The sequence below is a fragment of the Cheilinus undulatus genome, linkage group 22, assembly GCF_018320785.1.
Source record: "Cheilinus undulatus linkage group 22, ASM1832078v1, whole genome shotgun sequence".
NCBI classification, from domain to species: domain Eukaryota; kingdom Metazoa; phylum Chordata; class Actinopteri; order Labriformes; family Labridae; genus Cheilinus; species Cheilinus undulatus.
In genome coordinates, this window is record NC_054886.1 from 28,038,711 (window position 1) to 28,061,894 (window position 23,184).

The 23,184-nt window shown below is 38.3% G+C and overlaps 1 protein-coding gene across 2 annotated transcripts in view; it reads right to left on the reverse strand.

Annotated features, from left to right (window-relative positions):
* Positions 1 to 17,597, reverse strand: part of shroom4 (shroom family member 4) — a 106,094-nt gene extending 88,497 nt beyond the window's left edge. For both annotated transcript variants that reach the window (XM_041779966.1, XM_041779965.1), the window contains exon 1: positions 17,333 to 17,597. In XM_041779966.1, coding sequence (XP_041635900.1) covers positions 17,333 to 17,455 — 123 coding nt within the window. In that variant the 5' untranslated portion in view covers positions 17,456 to 17,597. The remainder of the gene's footprint in view (positions 1 to 17,332) is intronic.
* Between the last annotated feature and the right edge of the window lie 5,587 nt (positions 17,598 to 23,184).

A 23,184-nucleotide genomic window follows, 5' to 3' on the forward strand; every position in this document is an offset into this window, starting at 1 on the left:
GATTGTGCCAGTTACAGCCCTTTTTAATGAGACATAATAGGTGGGAAACTGCTTCTAATGTCATGGCTAATAAGAGCAGAGCAGTCGGTGGAAAATGTCTTCCAGAATAACTGAAAGGTGGGATTAAAACACCAGGATAATTAGAATCTTTAGAAGAGGAGAAAATGCTCAGATAACAGTCAAATTCATCAGGATGGTTTCCTGAGTAGAGTGTGGCTAAAATTAGCAGCTAGCTCAGCCAGCCTTTGTTCCTCCTTGCAAGTTAATGTGGTTTCTTATATTTTCAGTTGAGTAATTACAGGTGTGTATAACCCTCAACAGCCTACGTACAATTTTGTTTTCATTTTCTAGTTAAAAAAATGGTCACATTGGGGAGCAGGTGACCTAGTGGTTAAAGGTGCTCCCCATGTACGCAGGCAGCCCGGGTTCAAATCTGGCCTGAGGCCCTTTACCGCATGTCTCACCCCCATTCTTGACCCTGTTTCTGACTCTATCCACTGTCCTCCTCTATCTAATAAAGACACAAAAAGCCCGAAAATAAATCTTAAAAAAAAAAAAAAAAAAAAAAAAAAGGTCACATCGTGCTGTTCTAGTGACACGCTAAAAGCTAATCTTTCTATATTTACGTCCGGTGACACCAACACGCTCTGATTAAAGGACTCTTTACTGCTGATGGTGACCAAGATGATATCTCGCCATTTGAGATAGGAAGTTGCTCTAACTCTGATTTGAAACATATGTATTGCTTCAGATTTCACATGTATGCTCAACGTCTGCCCCTCTACACATTTAAATGTTATGTTTGTGGGTTTGCTGTAGCGCCGCCTACTGTAAGAAACCGGCAGCACCTCTTACATAATGCCTCCAACCTTTTTTTTTTAATTTTTACATTTTAAAACATCAGTCCTGCCCTTATCACCTCTACATATCAGCATCTTCCTTTGACATACTGCCACCTACTGTTAACAGGCAGTACTATCACATATAAAAAGTGCACTGTGCTCATTATTTTGAATTTAATGACACACCTAGGATGGTCTCTGATGTGCTGAAGCACACTGCACAGGTTTGCTAACAATCAACACCCTATTGAAATTGCTGGAATAATAATGTAGCTTTATTAAAGTTTTAAAGTTTTAAAGGAGCATTTTACTGGGATTCAGGCCTGTGTAAAAAAAAAAAAGAGTATTAGTTTAACCAACTCTTGTGCTGGCTAATTTCATATCTGAAATAAAAGTTCACCTGGCTAACTGCACAGATACCTGATTTTCAAAAACAAAAAAGATGTGTGTATATTGGTATCGGCTAAAATGAGCTCGGAAACATCAGCATATCTGACATCGGCAAAATTCCAAAATCATGCATTTCTAGTTGCAGAGCTCTGCACAGAAAACTGAACATCCACTAAAGACAAGATACAAAAGTAATTATTTTTGCTGTCAGTAACAGTTTTCAAAAAGTTAAATTATCAGTAAAACTGGCATCAGCAGATCAGACAAGGAAAAAGTTCGGAAATCAGTGCATCTGCACAATCTATCCTTGGTTATATGAATGTTATTTCTCCATGTTTTTCCTAGTATGGCAGCATACAAAAGTCCAACTCAGTTGTTACTGATTGGGTTTTTCAGCTTCTCTATTTAGCTTATTTCAGTCAATCTTTTTCACTATGACTTGTGATATTTCCAAAAAAATCACTGCACAAAACTGCAACAAATAAAAGCTCAAAGCAAAAAAAAAAAAAAAAAATCTTTTATGCATTTGATTTTCTTGGAAAATTCCAGGTTTAAAAAAAGCTAAAATATTACTGCAATTTCCTCGATACTTTTACAAATGTGTTATTTTTACTGCAGGATTTTTTTGCTCAATGATACCTGCTGAAGTCTCTTATATTTGTCATGCAGTTCAGTTTGACATCCTACACTAAAAAAAATCACTGAGTGGATCATACAGAAAAAAAAAAGTCTGGATATTTAGGTCAACATTTCCAAATCAGCAGAACACAAAACCCAACGGGAGTTTCTAAAGCTGTTCTCCATCGCATAAAGATGCAACTCTGGTGTAATCTGAGAGTAAGAAAACATGGCTGACGTGTGAGTGGCTCCCCTAGTGAGTGTCGCACAAAAACAATAACAACTGCAGCAGCCTCAGGTCACGACTTCTACGCACACAAATCTACACATTTAAAAACATGATCTCACTATGACTTCAATCTGACATTTCCCTTTGAGTGGTTCTTCACTACACAGAGTTAAAGTAGGAACAGTGTAGTGTGAGTTTAAGTTCACTCTACTGATGGAGAAACATACAACACACTACCAAACACACTCAGTGGTTGTTATTGTAGTGTGTGTGAGCCTGCAGTCATAGCCTAACAGAAACAGCTAAAGACTCCACAGATCACAGATAGAGACATTCCTGCCCCACCCCAACACACACACACACACAAAACACACACTCCTGCATGTAACCTGACTGATCCACCAGCTTCATGGTCATTCAGCTCAGGTCTCTGCGGTTTCCTTTAACCTCTATTTCCTTTCATTTTCCTTCAAAAAGTCTGAGACCCTGTTTACACCTTGCATTAACATCCATATTCAGAAACTAAGTGGTAATGCTCAGTGTGAATGGGCTTGAGTGCCTACTGGCAATCACTTTAGCTCACTTAGACTAGAGCTGTGGTTCTCAAAGGGTGTGCCCCGGGGCCAGTCTAGCTGTCCCATGGGAATTTGTACACCCAGATGTAATTACTACAACTACACATCGACTAAAGATACTGTAACACATGTCAAAAAGTCCAGCTGTGCCATGGGAATGAATATGGTATGCCTTGAGATTTGGGCTCCATCCTAAGTCACAAAGTAGGGATGCATGATATTGGATTTTGGCCAATATCTGAGATTTGTGGATGATTCCAATTTTATTTCAGCTGTTATCAATATTGTCACCCACATTAAACTGAAGAGCTGATACAGACTTTAATTTACAGCCAATATAGGGAAATATTCATAGCATGTAGGCTGATATTAAAAGCCAACATATGCATAATGATCAATGCAAGAAGATATAGGCAATATTTAGAGTCATTTTAGGCCAATATTTACAGCCAATAGACCAATATTAACAGTCATAATAGGCAAATGTTTACAGCTGATATGGGCTGGTTTTACAGTTGTTATAGGTCGATTTTTACAGCAGAAAAAGGCCCAAAATTTGCATGCAATATAGACCAATACCTACATACCATACAGGCCAATATAAACAGCAAATAAAGGCCAAAGTTTACAGCTCATATCGGCCAATATCTACAGCCAATATAGGCCGATATTGGCAGATGTTTACAGTTGTTATTGCTCAATATTTTGAGCCAAAATGAAGGCCAAAATTTGCAGCTGATGTATGCCTATATTTGCAGCCAATAAAGATCAAAATTTACAGCCAATATTGGCCAATATTTACAACCAACATGGGTTGATATTTACAGCTGACATAGGCCAATATTTGGTGCACATTTAAGCCAAATTCTGACCAAATTTAAGCCAATGCTTCCATCTGATATTGGCCAATATCTACAGCAAATTTAAGCCAATATTTACAGCTGAAATAGGCCAATATATACAGCTGAAGTAGGCCGATATTTAAAGCAAATTCTAACCAATATTTACTGTCAATTTAAGCCAATTTTTACAGCTGACAGACCAATATTTCAAGCTGATATATAGGCCAATTTTACAGTTTACCATTACTGGATATTTAGATCATATAGGCCATATTTACAGCAAATTTAAGCCAATATTTACAGCTGAAATAGGCCAATATTTTAAGCCAATATAGGCCAATATTTAAAGTCAATGTAGTTGGCTATTTGTTTGCAGCCAATATTTAAAGATAATATAGATTGATATTTAAAGTTAAATAGGAGGATATTTAGAAATTAAAGGTGCAGTGTGTAATATTTAGCCTAGTAGCATTTAGCTGAACAAACTTGGTAAAATAAAGCAAAACACTTCTAAGACGGTCTATCTAAATAAGTGTTCAGTCATCTAAATTCAAAAATAGCTATTTTGAAAAAAACAACTCAGAATAAACCTTTAATTCATACATAGGGAGGGTCCCTTCCATGGATGCCGCCATCTTGGATTTTTACATGTTTCCATGGTAACATAGAGGAAAAAAGGATCAATAAAGTTATTGTATTGTAATGTATTGTATTCACATTAAAGATACACATTAAATTCAACTGGTTGCCACAGTTTCCAGCAGAGAAATGTAATCTAGAACCCACTTCTAGATGTTGATATTCAGTTTTACACACTGCACCTTTAAAGACCTATATTTACAGTAAATATAAGTCAATGTTTAGAGCAGACATAGTTCAGTACTTCTAGCCAATAAAGGCCAAAATTTACAATCAATACAAAGCCAATGTTTGCAGCCAATATCTATAGCTAATATCATTTGATATTTACAATTTCAATTGGAGGATATTAAAACATTATAGACTCATATTTACAGCCAATATAAGTCAATGTTTAGTCAAGGCCAATAATTCCAGCCAATATCACTGACATTTACAGCTGATATACGCCTTTATTTACAGTCAATATAGGCCAATATTTACAGTCAATATAGGCCAATATTTACAGCCGACATAGGCCGATATTTACAGCCAATAAAGGCCAAATATTCAGCCAGTGTAGGCTGACTTTTATTGCTGTTACGCATGGATATTTAAAGCCATTTTAGCCCCATATATATAGCCAATGTAGGCCTGAATTTACAGTTGATATTTGGCCAATATTAAGCTTGATAGAGGACAACATAGAAGATGCTGTCATCTTGACAAAGATTGATTTCTTTTGTTTGAATTAGTAAAAAAAAAAAAACTCCCCCTCTCATAGTGTGAAAGGTTAACTGTTTGTTGTCCTTGTAATTGTCTAAAACTCCAAAGATATTAAGTTTTCTTTGACGTAAAAAAGTAAATCCTAAAATTTGAGAAGCAGGAACTTGTGATTTTCTAGTATTTACCTTCACAAATTACTTCATTTGATTGAATGAGCCCAAAAATGACCTAAAATTCCTTTTTCCATCCTGCTCTTCATGTAAGCCTCGACATAATTAGCTGGAATCATGAATACGCTCATTCTTCTCTGGTCGGTCTCATCTGTATGCTCCATTGTGTACTATGTTCAACACAACATATGTTTTTGGTTAGTTAGGACAGTTAGCGGAGCGAGTCGAGGCAGAGGACACACACAAACACACACTATAGAGACAATAGCATCTCTATCTGATGGCATCCTCATCTACCCCCCGCTGAGCCGATTGCTACTGGAGGCTACCTTTACAGGAATGTAGGGAGGAACACAGACACTGTTTATCAGCCCAGGACATTTGCCTGCATACCTTCGACCACATGTCAAAACATTCTTTTGTAAAATCCCTGGATTTCTGTTACCGTCAACAGCAGGACCAGAAGGACACATTATCATCTCCATCTTTGTTTCTTCTTCTGCTCGAATCAAACAGCCAACGGCTCGTGATGTTTTCAAACATACTCGGCTGGAACGCTCCCCACAAAAACCATGGCCTTATTTCCAACAGAAGAAGAAGAGAATGAAGGAAAATCCCTTTCAGCCACTAATAGGAAACAACAAACCCTTGTTCGCAGCATCTCTCAAACCCACATGAAGAAGATCTGTTTGAGTTTAACTGAGGTCAACTTGAGCAACAAAATAGTCCAAATCCTTCAGCAAAATGTTGTCTGACATACTTAAACACTTGGCTTTCATAAAAGATGATTGAGGGTTTGGTAAAGAGGATAACTAGGGGGGATTCACCACTTACAAACAAACAAATCTGAAGATCTACAAGAGTCCAAGAATCAGGCTGAGTAACGTCTCTGATAAGATTTTACTGATTATCCCAAGATCTGTTAAACATCTGTATAGTTCATGCATGAATCAAGCTTGCTTAAGACTTCCAGCTGCAACTAGGGATGCACAAATGTCGCAGCTAAGCATCAGAGCATGGGCGGAGCGAGGGGGTGGCTAATGGGTTCTCAGCTCCAAATGTTTTCTTAAAAGCCCTGAATCTCTCAGGCTGGTTGTTTATGAGTGTTGTTAGGAAGGAAAAAAAATGACTAGGCCTTGCTGATCACAGAATGGAAATGTTATTTCTAAAGTGATTTTAAAAAAATCTGATCTTTCTTTTTCTTTTAGGAACTTATGGAGACATTTAACCAGAAAAATTGGTATGCATTTTTGCAATTCTAAGAAAAATGAAAAAATTCTGACTTTTTTGCAGAATTTTTAATATTTACAGCTGATATTGGCCAAAATTCACAGCCAGTAAAGGCCAATATTTACAGCTGATATTGGCCAATATTCGCAGCCAGTAAAGGCCAATATTTACAGCTGACACTGGCCAATATTCACAGCCAGTAAAGGCCAATATTTACAGCTGATATTGGCCAATATTCACAGCCAGTAAAGGCCAATATTTACAGCTGATATTGGCCAATTTTCGCAGCCAGCAAAGGCCAATATTTACAGCTGATACTGGCCAATATTCGCAGCCAGTAAAGGCCAATATTTACAGCTGATACTGGCCAATATTCGCAGCCAGTAATGGCAAATATTTACAGCTGATACTGGCCAATATTCGCAGCCAGTAATGGCAAATATTTACAGCTGATATTGGCCAATATTTACAGCCAATTTTTACCAATATTTACAGCTGCTATTGGCCAATATTTACAGCTAATATAGGCTAATATTTACATTCAATTTAGGCCAACATTTACAGCATAAATATATAATATTATAATATATTATATATTTGCTGCCAATATAAGCCAATGTTTACAGCCAACATAGGTCGATCCTCCCAGCCAATATCATCAACATTTTCAGTAGTAAAATAGACCAATATTAACAGCCCATATAGGAAAATATTTATGCTGATTTTTTGTCTTTTTCTAAGTATTAAAAAGAAAGCATGCCAATTATTTTAAAGGTCCTAATACTTTTTCGTATCTATACACTCACTGCAGTGTAAATAATACTTCTAACATTGTTCTAAAAATACAATTTTCAGCATTTTTGTGAATAAATTAATATCTCTAACCCCAATTGTTGCTTTCCATGTGCTTCATTTGAAAATGCAGATCTTCAACTGCTAACTTTTCACCAAATTCTGACCCTACCTATCAATGTTACTTAAAATATAAACTTCTGACATTTTAAGGAGGCAGAAATGAAAATTATTGGACTCCAGTATTGGATATCATGATTTTAGAAATATAATGACACTTTTAGCTCAGTTAGGTAAAGAAAAAAATGATGTTATCAATTATGTATGTTTTTAGGTTGAACAACATTATTTTTGCCTAAATAATGCATAGATTTGTTGGCATTTTGAATTTAATGTTTTATTTAAAAGTGCACAAAAAAGTGGATTAAACTATCTGATAAGCAAAAAAATTCTAGAGAAGTGCCCACCCCTTGGCCATCTTTTGTTTGGTTTTAGCCCCGGATTTCAACATGTCTGGCTCCGCCCCTGCATCAGAGTATGTTATAGTGCTCACAAGAGCCATAACTGATGCTACTGTTAGCGTGGCAGAGTGATTAGAGACCTACAACAGCTCAGTCCAAATCCAGTCATCAGCACCGTTCACTCTGACACCAAAGGGTGGCAAAACAAGTCAAATGCCAGCTATTTGTGTCAGTGTAATTAGCCTTCAGCACAGATATGGGGTGAAACATGTGATCACTCCTGTCTGAGGTTCAAATCTGTAATAACAGTAACATGCAGTGAGTGTCCTCACTTTGCAAAGCGTCTCTGTTGGTTAGTGAGTGTCCTTTGGGATTTTTCTGATACCAGTGCTAAATTGATACTTTTTATACAATGCCGGTGCCTAAACAGTGCCTGAATCGATACTTTAGAGAAGAAAAAGGGTGTTGAAAGTTAGGGGGAGAACAAAAACTGTCTGGGTATTGTAAATAATAAGCAGAAATATCTTTATAAGACACGAGAACTTAACACAACTGAGAAAAGCTTTAAATGTGGTTCTTCGTTCTTATCTGGATTTTAAAAATGTTTTCCAGTTCTAATAAAACTGCTCCTATAGCTGCATCCATGCTAATATCTTCACTGACCACCATTGTTCACAGGCTTGCAGTCTCTTCGACTAAGCCGCGCCATTAGTGACCACCTCTTTCTCAAATCATGCTGATTGGTGACCGAGAACAAGTGTATCAGCTTGAAGCTTTGATATTTGGACAAACAGACTTGTGTAGAACATGCAGGGCCTAATGCTCATGTAGATGTAGATCATGTCTGATCTGCAGAGACATGATGGGAACAACTTGAGCAACTGGGGTCCATCAAAAACAAACACGCCATCCCTTTACTGAATCATAAAAGATCATAAGTGCTTCAGAAATCACTGGTATCCTTCATCGTTGCGCAAAAGAGTCATGGCTTTTGCAACCCGACAAATTCCAACAGCTGATGAATTCTAACAAGCCAAAACAAAGACTATTGCACATTTTTCTGGTTTCCATGTTGTCCTATGGGAGAAGAGTATTAAAGTGAGGGATCAGAGAGCAGACAAAAGCTGTTGAGGAGACACAAACTCACAGAAACCATCAGGGACCTCTCAGTAGATCATAAAACCGCATTTGAAAGTGAGATGACAGCTCAGCAGCTGCTGCTCTGTCAGATACAACAATGGGAGGAACTTGCTACTCTGCCGTCACGACCACATTGGACTAAGACGCAAAGGGACATAAAACATGTTAGAAAAACAGGCAAGATGACAACTGGAAGAGTTATAGGTGATTTATTACTCTAAAATATGGCTGTTCTCCTAGAGCCTGTTAATACAAGAGACTAGTCTAGACATGCCTATTGATCAATAAGCATGAATAATGAACTTTATTTAATCTATCTCTGTTCAGTTGTGTGTTTCCATTTATAGAGCAGAAGAGAAATGTGGATGTAATAGTGAAAGAGGGGGTGCAAAATTCTTTCATCTTTTTGTCCTTTTTTGTTGCTTTACAGACATTTAAGAAGCAAAATGGTACCAAATGAAGGTCCTTTGTGGAGATGGGGCAAAGTTCCAGAAGGACGACCATCACTGCAGCCCTCCACTGATTTGGGCAGAGTGGAGAGACGGAAGCCTCTCCTCAGTGCAAAACACGTGAAAGTTTGCTTATCTGTAAAAATTTCGAATGAAAGCCAAAGGGAAAAACACCCCAACGGCATGATGCTGCCACCATCATGCTTCAGTGTTGGGATGGTATACATTAAACATGTCGAAAGCAATGTGGCTCACCTTGAAGCCTTCATACAACTTTGCAGCAGCACTGACTGATTTAATCTCCACATGGCTGACTGAGTAGCTACGTGAATGTCTGACTAGCTAAACAGCTACTCAGATAACTTTAACATGTCATCATAGAGTTAATCACAGAGAAACAAGCCTTCAAGTTGGAGCATTTTGGCACAATTAGTCAACTCATGTTAAAACACACATATGCACAATATCTCCACACACAGCCCACAGTGGTAATTTGTTCTGCTCCAGGAGGAATGTTGACCAAATGGCTTATATCCCTCTGCTGTCTCAGTCACCCATCCCCCTCCTCCTGCAGCGTCCACACTCTCAAAAGGCCACGAACACACAGACTCCTCAAAACACGGACATCCTGAGAGACGGCGGGCACATTTTTATGAACTCCCAAAGTCCACAACTACTGCAGCCGAGACCCTGATGACTGACAGTAACATAAACAAAAGCCATTAAATCACAAATTAACACAGAAATGCACATTGGCATCTTGTACAAGTAAATTATATAGTACACTCTTTGTGTGATAACCAATAATAAGGACTTTTTAGGCTTTTCTGAGCCCACCTCAGACCTAAAACTTGATGTGTGTCAATTTTTTCTGCTCTTTTGACAGTTTTTATCAGCAGTGCCTTGTTTAAAGACACTCAAATAACATCACTCACCTCTGAAATATTTCAGTCGACATTCTGTAATAATTGCAGGTATGCTGTGTGTTTAAAGGCTTATTGTTAGCTGAGGTAGAGCATCACTACTATCATCTTAGAGTGCAGAAGTACAGGATGATACTAGTGACAACATGCTGCTGAAAAATTGTGTGAATCAGTGAATTTATAGGAGGGACGTACAAGTGGATGTCTCTCTCATGTGCACATGGTGACTATTTACACGTTTTTAAAAAAGGAAATAAATGACCAGCAAAGATACTCCGGTGGCTTTAAAGATACTTCCACTTTTTGACAATCACTGCATCAGTTTCAACACAGGAGTTCTATGCAAGAGTCAAAACAACGACAGCCCCAACAGTCAAACTCTTAACATCTGAAAATGTGACAAAATGTGATTATTCTCATTATTTTGAAGCCCCACTGATTTTCAGGCCAGTTACTCATATTTCAAATCTATCTCTTTCAACTGGAATTATTCCAAATGCCTGGAAAGCTGTGTTGCCACTACTATAAGGAGGAGATCCAAGTGCTTTTCATAATTACAGGCCAATATCCAAAGTCTCCGGCCTGGCAAAAGTATTAAAATCACTGGTAAATAAACAGTCCTTAAGGAGCCCAGAGCAGTACAGGACCAAGGTTGGCGTGCGATGTACTGAACCGACATATGTTCCCATACTTGACCTGACCACTCCATTTCATTGACTAGGTTGTCATCACTTGGTCTTGAAGAACTGGCTTACATATGGTTTACCATCTATTTGACTCACAGAACTCACTTCTATTTGGTAACTAATACAGGGGTACCTCAGGGCTCAATCTTGGAGCCACTTCTATTTCCATTGCATATTAGTGGCATTACGGAAGCAATACATCCAGACCATCCATACATTTTCTACCCCTCTTATCCCGTTTGGGGTCACAGGGCTGGTGCCTGTCCCAACTGTCATTGGACAAGAGGTCGGGTACACCCTGGACTGGTCGCCAGTCCATCGCAGGGCTGACATGCACAGACAAAGTGAAACAATACAATATTGTAAAATTCATCTTTATGCCAATGATACGCTTGTGTATACTTGTGAACCTTGGTACAATCAAGCCTTCTCTAAACTTCAACATGATTTCAATACATTGTAACAAGCTTACGTTAGTCTAGAGCTAACACTGAACCCCACAAATAAAAAAAAAATTGTTGAGACAGAAGTTGGCCCCTTTTGATGCTATTTTGTTGACGTTAAACAACATAATCAATGAATGTGTTCAAGAATTATTTGGATACTTGGATGAGGACTTCTCTTTCAAATTACACATTTCGAGTTGCCCATCCTTGCAATAGAAGGTCAAGGCTCAAGAGGTTTAACAGTATGGCCATAATTGCCATAATAAATCAAGATTATTTTGTATTTATACTTAATCTGTAAAAGTTACAAGAGAATGTATACAAAGGAGAAATCTAGTTAGCGTTCTTGTTTTTCTTAGTGAGAAATGCATAAATAAAGCTGTTTTTAGGAGTAATAAATTATGCTCCGGCCTCCACATTAGAGCTCCTCAGCTTTGAGCATAAATGCTTTCAATAAACATATTGTTAAAGAGTTTAAGTAGTGTGATGCTAAAGTTATCTCACGCTGCTTCTCCCAGGCACTCAGTCTCTACTCTTCCTTCTCTGTTGGAAGTGAGTGGATTATGACTGTGTTCAGCTGTGGTCCTCATCCAGACACAGTAAACCTCTGTGTGGAGGCTGAAGGAAACCCCGTCTAACCTAAAACACATTATACACTCATGTCTTTCAAACACAAACACTTACATATATTACCCACGTCAACTTTACCTTCTCGCTATGTTTCTCTCGCTCCTTCAAGGACTCAACACTTAATCATTAAACACTTCTCTGAGCCGGTCCTCAGCTACTTTATTGTGTGCATTTTAACTAGCCACTGGACACAAAACAGCCATAGAGCACAGTTTGATTTTTATCTCCTGTAGCAGTCCCAGTCACATTTTCCCAGGGGCTGTGTTACTGTGTTTCCAGATGACTGAGCCAAGCTTTTCCATTCCCCGCTGCGGTGCTGCGGTGAATATAGAAGAACACCAGCCAACATTTACACCACCGTCCCTGAGACTTTTCGGCAGAGTGGGCGAAGGAGTCGAGGAGCAGAGGTTGCATGTCACTCGGCCTACTTATGCACTGGACTGAACATGCACACATACACAGGCAGGCGGACCACCCCCAGCAGAACACACACCAATAATTACTTGCAGTAATTCAAAGGCACCCTCCTTGTTTCCAGCAGCTCACCGCCCGCAGCATGAAGCCGTGAGAAGAGGCCGGGAGGAAACGTCGGCCCCCACGACTTTATCACACAAGACGAGGTCACGTCGCAATCTGAAAGCACACACTAAATCTCTAACAAAGCTCTCAGACTCTAGGAAAAAACATACCTGATATTAAAACTAACCTCTTGGAGCTCTGCGGAAACAATGCCAGACTACATGACATGTCATTCTGCACATCTACAACTAGAGATGTTCTCATACCAATTTTCATCAACTTTCTTGCTTTTTGTCTGCTTAAGATCATTTAAGTAACACAGATTTTAAAAATGAAGCCGCTATTTTACAGTTTAAATTACCAGATCAGTTTGTTTAAGAGCAGAGGAACTCTCTGTAGATAATTTGCCTCTGATTAAATAACCTAAGACTGACAGAAAAGAATAAGAGTGACATAGAAAATTAGGAAAATTCTACTACAAAGCAAAACAAATGTAGCTGGTAGCTCAGCCTGTAGCCCCTTGGACTTTCTGAGTCTGCAGAAACAAAAACGTTCAAGGTGAAACTGTTCAGATGTGGAGCTGACTCTAACTTTATATCACTGGTTTAAGCAAATAAAAGTAAAATGAATATTGTCAGCAGCTCCGCTTGCAGCCCTCCAAAGCCTACAGTTCACCAAAGACCTTTAAGGTTTAATGGTGTCGCTGAAATTAACTCTAAGGCCCCGTCCACACGAAGACGAATTCAGGAGTGTACGCAAAAGTTTTTTGTCATACCCGCATTTCATCCACACGGAAACGGCGTTTTGGGTGACAGAGGTTTTGAAAACGGGTCCCAGAGTGCATAAATCTGTAAACGACTACTGCTTTGTCTTCATGTGCACGGCTAACCGCATCTTTCTTGAAATGATTATGTCACACACTTTGTAGCTCTCTGAAGACGCCTGCGCGGCTCCGACCAAAACTAATAATGGCTGATTACAGGGTTGTGTTCATGCTGCAGAAGCTACTGAGCTTGTTGTGGCTTTTAAAGGAAAATGACGCTCTTAACAACCGCTGCGAAACGCATACATTATATGTTCTTAAATACAGCGCGGAGGCTTGGCATATGCACTACAGCGTTTTCAGTCGTTTCAGTGGTTCCTTGTTTACACAGACATTTCCTGAAACAATCCCATGTTTACGGAAAACTTCTTCAAAACAAAATGGCAATATATCGTTTTTGTCTCCGTGTGGACAGGGCCTAAATTAGTTGCATTAGAGAAGTCCACTAACAAGCAAAGCTAAGCTTAGTGGCAGCTCAGCTTGCAGCCCCCTCAGCATACCTGTTCACGAAAGCATTCAAATGAAATTGCTTAATACTGCAGCTGAAATTGACTTTGTAATACTGGCTAAAGAAAAGACAACATATAAAACTAACTATAGTGGCAGCTCAGGTCGTAGCCCCCCAGACACACAGAATCCACTACAGTAACAAAAAAAAAAACAGACACTGAAGTCTGCTTTGATAGTGTTTCTGACACAAATGGCTAAACTAAAGCCCATTAACTAGCAGGTTCATGTCAGCAGCTCGGATTGCTGCCCTCTTCATCTGATGTTTGCTGCAACAAAGAAAACCAAACTGTTAAAGTGAAACTGCTTTAAAAGTGTTTCTGATATTAGCTTTATATGAATGGCTCAAGGGCTGGGCTTATGAGGCCACCAGCAAGTAGGGATCCACGATATTACATTTTTGCCGTTATCTGATATGCCGATTATTTACAGATTCATTTTATATCAATACCGATATGTGAATATGTTTTACATAAGTAAAAATTCAGCTCTTTGAACACAATTTAAGGTTTGAGGATGAAAAATGAAACAAACTTTTTCTTAAAACAAACTTTAAAGTTTAAAGAATGAGAATGAATAAAGAAAAAGATCTCAACTTACATAGGTGTGTTGGTCCAGCCTAAAACTCCACTAATTTATTCGTATATATGGTCAAATTTTACAGTTGAAATATGCTGATATGCACGGCCAAATATCGGACGTAAATATCAGCAAAAATTTTGATATCTGTCGATACCGATATTTGGCTTTTTTTTTTGCTAATACTGATATCTAGCCGATAATATCGTGCATCCCTATCAGCAAGCAAACTAATATTAGCAGCAGCTCAGCTTGCAGCCTAGACTGACCTTTTAGGTAGGGGTAGGTAAAAATATCGATTAATCAATGCATCGCAATATTTCCCCCCTCAATTTAATATAGATTCAGCAAATCCTCTGAATCGATTCACCTCCTGGCCAGTGGGGGTCACTGTGCGTGTGATTTGCGATGTATGGACGGAGGCCACACTCAACCGAACAACAACTAACCATAACCAAGTTATGTGAGGTTTATCACAATTTCCAAGAGGAAAGAAATAATATTAAAGTTTACATGCACTTTACTTTTTCAGTGTTTATACAGAACTGTCATGTTTTTTACTTTTGTACTCCATATGCACAAATAAGTTATTACTGTGCAAATTTTTATTTTCAGATGTTTTATTGCTAAAAAATGTGAGGTGCCCTACCACATATGTTCCCATGGGCATGAAAATGATTATTAAAAATTGTCAACAGGTCATTTCTGTATTTCTGCTTCTTACTGAATCAACACCAAAGCATTTAAATCAATAACAAATTGAATCGCAACCTAAAGAATCTAAATCGAATTAAATCATGAGGTTCTTAGCAATACCCAGGCCTACTTTTAGGTGAAATTCCCTAATAATGTATCTGAAATAAACTTCATATCATTGTCTTAAGAAAAGCAAAACCAATGTCCCCATCAGCTCAGCTGGCAGCCCCTCAGACCTACGGTTTTTACCAGATTATCAAAAATGCTATTAAAGGTAAAATTATCTAAGAGTGTACCCCAAATTAGCGTTACTTTTTTTGGCTAGAGAAAAGATGCTAAAAGTAACTTTGAGTTATAGTGACAGCTCAGGCTGTAGCCCCCCTAGACCTCCAGTGCCAACTGCGACAAAAGAAAATAAACATTTAAGGTAAAACTTCTGAACGGTTTTGCTGGAACTGACTTTATTTTACTGGCTTTAGAAAAGCCAAGTAGGAAGCAAACTATTGTTAGCAGTAGCTCAGCTTGCAGCCCACTAGACCTACAGCGATCACTGAATCATCAAAATATAAAGCTTTTTAGTTGAACTTCCTGAAGAGTGTAGATAAAATGAACTTTACTGTCTCAAGACAAGTCCACTAAAAGCAAAACAAAGTTGTCAGCAGCTCAGCTTGTAGCCCCTCAGACCTACAGTGCTTGTCAGATTATTGAAGAAACACATTCATTTAAAGTAAAACTACCTTATAGTGTACGGAAAACGTTTTTGCTTGAGAAAGCATACTAAAGAAAACTAAGATTATAGCAGCAGCTCAGCTTGTAGCCCCCCAGACCTACAGTGTCTGCTACAACAACAAAGAAAAACAGACCTTCACATAAAATTCCTTAATAACGTATCTAACTCCACATTATTGGGTTAAGAAAATCTCACTATTAGCGAAACAAAGTTGTCAGCAGCTCAGCTTGCAGCCCCTTAGACCCTTTTTTTTTCACTGTAGCATTAAAGAAACAGAACTTTAGAGGAAATTGCTTTGTGGAGTAATTAGAATTTAATTATCACCCAAAGAAAAGCCTAACAACAATCAAAACTAACAATGGTGGCAGCTCAGTTTGCAGCCCATGAGATCCAGGGGCTTGTCAAATCATAAAAAAACAAACACTGCTCAGAATGTGCTGAAATTAAACTTTATATTAAATTTTTCTGAAATTATCTAACAACCAGGACCAGCATTAGTGGCAGCTCAGCTTGCAGCTCCTCAGACCTGAGGTGTTTGCCGAAGCATCGAAGAATTCTAGCCAAAATTCCCTTTATTTTTTGTCTCGCAAGACAAATAGCCACAAAAAAACAGCTTGTCTTTGGTGGCTATGGTCAAAATTAAACATTAATGATGGTACAACTCAGCTTTCTTTTGTAGCAGCAAAGACGGAAACATTTCTGAGAGCTGACTTAATTTTATTAATAGCAAAACAGACGCAGTGCCATAGCAATGCATGACAATGTGCACTCAGCAGGTCATGTGTTTCAGGCGGCATTGGCATGAATATGGCCTAAATTGGTGCTGTTAACAGAGCAGTTTTACCAAAAACATCTTGGTTTCTGCTCAGCAAACACTTTGAGATGTTTGTGCAAATGTAATCTAAGTCTAAAACAGACAAATTAGAAAGAATCAGGGATTCTTGGTCTTTCTTTTCCCAGTCACTCCACTATTTCTGCCCCAGACTCCATCTGAAGTGGTTTTTATTCATCTGTCAGCACTCTGGCATTTCTACCTTCCAGTGAATGAACTGACAGGGAGATGAACAGAGCCTCATTGCACCAAGGGAACCCCTCGGGAACCCCTTTTAGCACCCCCTGTGGGAACCTTTTGACCTCCAAGATTTGGAGACCTAACCGCCACATTACATTATAATACAGGGCTTTTTATCCATGGACAGTGACAGCTGAGAAACATCAACCAGCACCGGAAATTTGCTTAAGCTTTGGACAATAACGTTTTATTCTCTGCAGAAAAGGAAGGAGTTGCTGGAGGTGGAATTGTAGCTGTGCATAATCTAAATACAGAAGAGGTTGCAGAGAAAGCTGTACTTTTCTGGAGCTGATATTTTTTTTAAAACCAGAGTTGAAAAGTTTAGGCCAAGGAGGCTGCAGCCAAGCACTGAAACAGCATAGATGAATGAATAAACTGACCACAATTGCTGTTTTGCTGGGGTTGGAGTGTTGCAACAACCACATCCTTAGGAAACACATTCCTAGAGGCAGTCTGAATGTGATATTGTGCAAATATATAACCAGAGCTGTCAATATGTACAGAAAATTCCATGTAAAAATGTAACAGTAATTTTTAAGATGGCAACAAGTACATTGGAGACACTTTGAAGCACTTTAAAACTGATATTTCCCAAGCGAAAATTAGTGGCAGTAATGTAAATTGCTGTGGTCAGCTTACTTTAGTGATGATAAGCGGCTCCCCGTGCTCGAGCCCTCCTTTCAGCGTGAACCCCCAAGGCGCGCCCCCGCTCAACTGGACCTGAATGTGGTGGAAAGAGACGAGCTGCTCAACAGTTTCCATCTCTCCCTCCAGTCCGTTAGTTTCTTCTTTCCCCGTCTCGGTCTCTTTTGTGTAGGTAGACTCGCCTGGACTGGTTCGGTGCTGGCTAACGGTGCCGGTAGCGGTCCCTCGGTTTCTCCATCACCGCTGTAACAACAACAACGAATGGATGGATGAGTGGAAGAACAGAGTGGGTGAGTTGACCAGGGGGAGGGAAGAAAACTTTTAGCTGCTGCGTCAAATTCGACGGTGTTACTACCAAAATGGCGGGTCCAACTTCCGGTCAAGCCATCATACGATGACGAAAATAGACGTTATTTTCGTTTACCGTCATAATATCGCGTGAAAACATTTCATAATACGACCCCAAACATTTTTTAAAAACATTTTTAGACATATCCACCCAGTTCTTCAAGAAAACCGATACCGTACTTCTAATTTGATATCCCCATTACGTGCTTCCGGTTAGCTTGTCGCTAGCTTTGGGCATCTCAAAAACTTTGGGAAAACTTTGGAAGGCGGCCCCTCCAGCTATTCGAACGGCTTTATTTGATTGACAAGAAGATTAACCAATGGCAGAGAAGCTGTGGTTGAAGGAGTCCAATGAGAAGTGACGATTGGAGGGGCTACAAGCGCATCAACCGCTGTAACATCAGGCAACCTCATAGCGGCTTCTACAGACAAGTAACAGTATCTGAAGTAAGCGGTCGGCCTTTTATTTGAAACGTGAAACCCACCGCTTTGCCATCGACCCATTTTTAAAGTATCAGCGGATTATTATACTCACTAATGTCGATATGCTCGATTTATGTCCTCCCAAAACAAGCAATAACACTTTAAGCCTTAGAACAACAGGAAAACTTTGGTTCCCACGTGTAGTCTTTTATATCAACCTTGCATAGAAAGTAAATGGGCATTTTTTAAAGAAAAGACCTGACAGTTATGAATGTACACAACATTAAAACACTTGACTGCTTTGGCTCATATTTGGTAAAACTATGCTCTAATTTTCAGGTTAAATCTTACATTGACTTCACATAATAAAGCTTAGTGAAGCTCAGCAGATCTCTGGTATGATATCAACAACACAGCTTGCTAGAGGCCAATAAAAACATTTGATATCACGTCCCACAAACCCCCACCAGTCGTACCAGTCTCCCTGTCTGGCCACCATATAAAGAAACATCTACACAGGCAGTTAGAAGCTCTCAAAACTCACTACCATTTTTGTTAACGCTCTCAGCTAAAGCACCAAGTTGTGGTCGAGTTTGTTTGCGAAGCAATTCCCTTTAACTTGTGTGTAAATGTGGGTATAAACTATACTTCATCCTTAATGGAGCAGAAGATATATACCAATTAAGGTAGGCCACTGGATTTGGCTAATACTTTGTGATTTATATTTATTTTGCTGGATTTATAACTAGTAGCATGAATGTGAATATAATACTCAAGCATTGATAGTTTTCCTTTGTATCAGTGTAGTCGGCCAGATCAGATTACACTAACATTTTCCCTTTTGCACATTGTCAGACTATGCAAAAAAATCTCCTCTTTCTATCTTGGTTGACAAACTAGCAACACAACAAATGTAGTCCTGATCTTTAATTGTATGTTGTTGACTGGTATAGGAGTGGAAACTGTGATGCCATGCCCACGAGAGCTACTGCTATCACGAGTGGGACCTCACAACACTTCTTCAGGACATTTCTGATGGAGGATAGCGGCTCACAGACGCCTGCAGCCTGCATCACTCCCCATCCAGAGTTCCCTTCCCTTACAGACCCTCTTCAACTTCTGAAGATATACTGAAGAAACTGACCCTGGCCAGAGGAGCTGAATGAAAATTTGTCATCCAAGTAAGTTTGCAGCTGTTGCTTTGTTCCTCAAAATCTGGTGATTAGACAAGCTACAGTCAGCACGATATGTTTACTTTATGAGAACATTTTTTTAGCGTTGAACTGTGATGAAATAACTAGTATGAGCTTGTTTTGGTGTGCTTTTTTCTGATCAAGCTCTCAGATGCAAACAGCTGCTTTTCGCGAGTGAAAAATGAAATGCTTCAAAAATTCTTTATATAGCTTACAACTGAGCTAGCATTGTTTTTGACCGATTTTAACCTAAAATTTGCTAAATTACAAGGAGCAGCTGTACCCAGCTGTGGCACTCTATAGCCTAGCTTCCCCAGTGTGTCCCGTTTTACCCTCAGTGAAATCACTGGAGGCTAATGGCACTACTCTGTAGTGCAAGTACCTCATACAGCCCAACTTCAGAAATACCGAAACATTCCTTTAAAGCTTTAGGTCTGTTACTAGACAAAAGTTAGTTAGTCAGCATTGCCAATAAAATGACTGCCATCATTTGGCTTCAAAGGCCTTTTTTACAAACCAGATAAGGGTATCACTGAGGTTACGTCCATGTTTTATACAGTCTATATGCCTAGCTAGGCTCATTCAGACTAAAGCGCTGAATGATTCTCATCAAACAAAATGAATATGCAACTGATTGTAAAGTTTGGATCTAAATTTCCACAGAATTATCACAACAATATTTCATATGTTAGAAAATAACAATAAGTGCCAATTCAGAGGGACTTCAAAACCCCCTAAATATATGCTATTTATTCTGAAATTACAATAAAACCAATACAGTTAATGCATAATCTATGAGAAAATTACAGAAGCCCTTAAAGGACATACGTCCATGCTTTTAGTATTATTCCAGCTCGGAAATTCTTAAGATTTTTCATGGATTATTCAGGGATTTTGTTTGAATGTTTGGGGGAATTTTCATCATTTTAATTTGATTTTGGCGCATGCATTTGAAAATTATTTGGAATTTCATAGGAAATTTTAAGGGGGGGGGGGTCTTTGAAATTATGGGGAATTTGATTGAACCTTTTGAATTTACAAGGAGTTTGGGGAGAAAATTTCATTGGAATTTTTGAGCTTTAGGATAACTGACACTTTTAGTGAATATTTGAAGAAAGTTGTGCATACTTTTTATGGGGCAATTGGAAATATGTTGACATTTTCTGATAAAATTTTATTTTTTGGTAATTTTCTTTAAATTTCAGAGCATTTGTGAGGATTTTGGACAGGGAAAATTTCCAAGAAGTTCTGAACTTTAAGTGAAAATTTTGTGCTTGCAAGCTTGGCCTAAAGAAGCCCTTGTGGTCCAAAACAAGAAGACAAATGACTCCACCATCCCTCTCTCAATGACTGACACCATTTACTGACTGAAGACCCCCAATGACTGACCAACATACAGCCAAAACAGATGTTTGGAAACCTATCCAATGCTGTATTTTTTTGCAGAAGCAGGGCTTTCAGGAGATTTGCAGACATCATTTTGTTAAAAAACCACTTCCTGGTCAAAGACAATGCCGAGCTCTTAAACTTCTCTGGTATTCCAAATAAGTAGGGAAACTAAAAATGAATTTCAAACAAAAGCCAAGGCCTCAGGAGGATATATACACTACATACAAATGAGCTTTGCTTGGTTTGAAGTGGAAACAAGTTGCCTTTTTGTGGTACATTTTATTATGGTTTGACTCCCTCATAAGCCCCTATAGCTGTTTACTACAATCCCCCCATAGTTTAGTTTTCCCACACTCTCTCTGCAGACTAAAGTGATCAGGACTACAGATAATCACTGTTGTGGAATGCCACCACGCTGAAATGCCACTTGCATGAACGAAAGGCTATCTTTGTGTTTGTAGAGAACAAGAAAAGAAAGAATCAGAGACAAAAGGGGGATGGATTCAAACATGCCCAGACGTCTCACCTCTCATTCCGACTACGAGGAGTTTGTTTTGGTCCGATCAGACCGACCTTTATGCTTTTCAACTTATTTTTGTTCTCTCAAACCCGGAGCTGTAATATTTGGTTTGAGGGTGAGCACTGCTTTCAAGAGAGATCAAGTTTAAAAGACCCCCAAAAAAAGTTTCCTCCCACATGTGTTTCTTTCATTTTTAGCAAATTTTACGGCCTGTCATCTGATCAGCTCCTCCCTGCCGAGAACAATTCATATACCAGAAGATCCCAAAGCTCTCAGGCTTCAAATTATAGGAGAACAAACAAACAACAAATCAGAAGACTGTAACTGGAGTCTGCAAACTTAGTCAATGTCTGGGGGTCGTCTGAGAGAGCACCTGAACCGCATTGCATACTGAAGATTAAAGCAGACAAAGAGAACTTACTTCTGGCACTAAACTATACCCACATATTCAATTCAGTTCAATTAAAAAACTTTATATGGCCAAGTGGGGGCAATTCAAGGCACTAGGGCAAGGGTGTCAAACTCAAGGCCTGGCCCAAATCCAGCCCATGGTACAATAATACCTGGCCCACAAGATCATATCTCATTTTAACTATAACTGGCCCGTCAGTATGAGGTCTGCAGATTTCACTCCAGTATAGAAATGTAAACTAAACTGATGATTAAAAATATCCTTAAGTCATCAAATTTAGAGCCAAGAGTAACAATTACATAAAATAATTGATGTTTTCATTTCCAATTTTCAATTTTGCATCTTACAATAACAAATTAAACTTAGGATTTCATATTTTTATTTCATATTTTGACCTTTTTAATGGATAATTTTGGCCTTTTACACACACAAATTTTGGTTTCATCACATATTTTACATTTTAAATTTACAAATATAAATTTTACCTCATATTTTGGCCTTTCAAACTTGTGACTTTGAATTTTATCTCATATTTTGAGCTATGAAACTCATGATTTTGAATTTTTCTCGTACTTTGAGCTTTAAAACTCATGATTTTCAAATTTACCTCACATTTTGGCCTTTAAAATTCATGATTTTTGAATTTTATCGAATATTTTGAGCTATAAAACTTGTGATTTTGAATTTAATCTCACATTTTGAGCTTTGAAACTCATTATTTTGAATTACATCAAATATTTTGAGCTATAAAACTTGTGATTTTGGATTTTATCTCATATTTTGAGCTTTAAAATTTATCTCATATTTTGGCCTTAAAAACTCGTGATTTTTTCATTTTTATCTCATATTTTCAGCTTTAAAACTCACAATATTTAAATTTACCTCATATTTTGGCCTTTAAAATTCATGATTTTGAATTTTATCTCATATTTTGAGCTATAAAACTCATCATTCTAAATTTTATCACATATTTTGAGCTTTAAAACTCATTTTTTTTGTTTTTATGTCATATTTTGAGCTTTAAAAGTCATTATTTTGAATTTAACCTCCTATTTCATATTCTCATATTTCACCTTTTATATTCACTGTTGTGAATTTTGTCTCATATTTTAATCTTTTACATTCATGAGTTTAATTTTAAGTCACATGTTTCTGCTTTATATATTTTTTTTCTGTTCTATTTTTCTTTTATTTGGTGTTTTGACCTTTTCAACAAATAACTTTGCATTTTTACTTCAGATTTTGAGCCTCTAAACTTATCATTTTGAATTTTTTATGTTGATGTTTATGGTGTTTATCATCAGAGCTTAGTTGTTTTTTACTTCCCATAATTCATGACTAGTGAAAATGAGGTTGACAGTTTTTGGTTAAATGTTGACCCTGTTTGGACCTCAGGTTAGACCTAAATTCAGATTCTGGCCCCTGCTGGGATTGAGTCTGACACCCCTGCACTAGGGGCAGCAGCATTACAAAAGGACAGAAGTCAAACCAAAGATCACAATAGGTGATCAGGGTAACTGCTGAGTGGTTTCAGGGTAACTCTGTACCTGTTGAGAGGTCA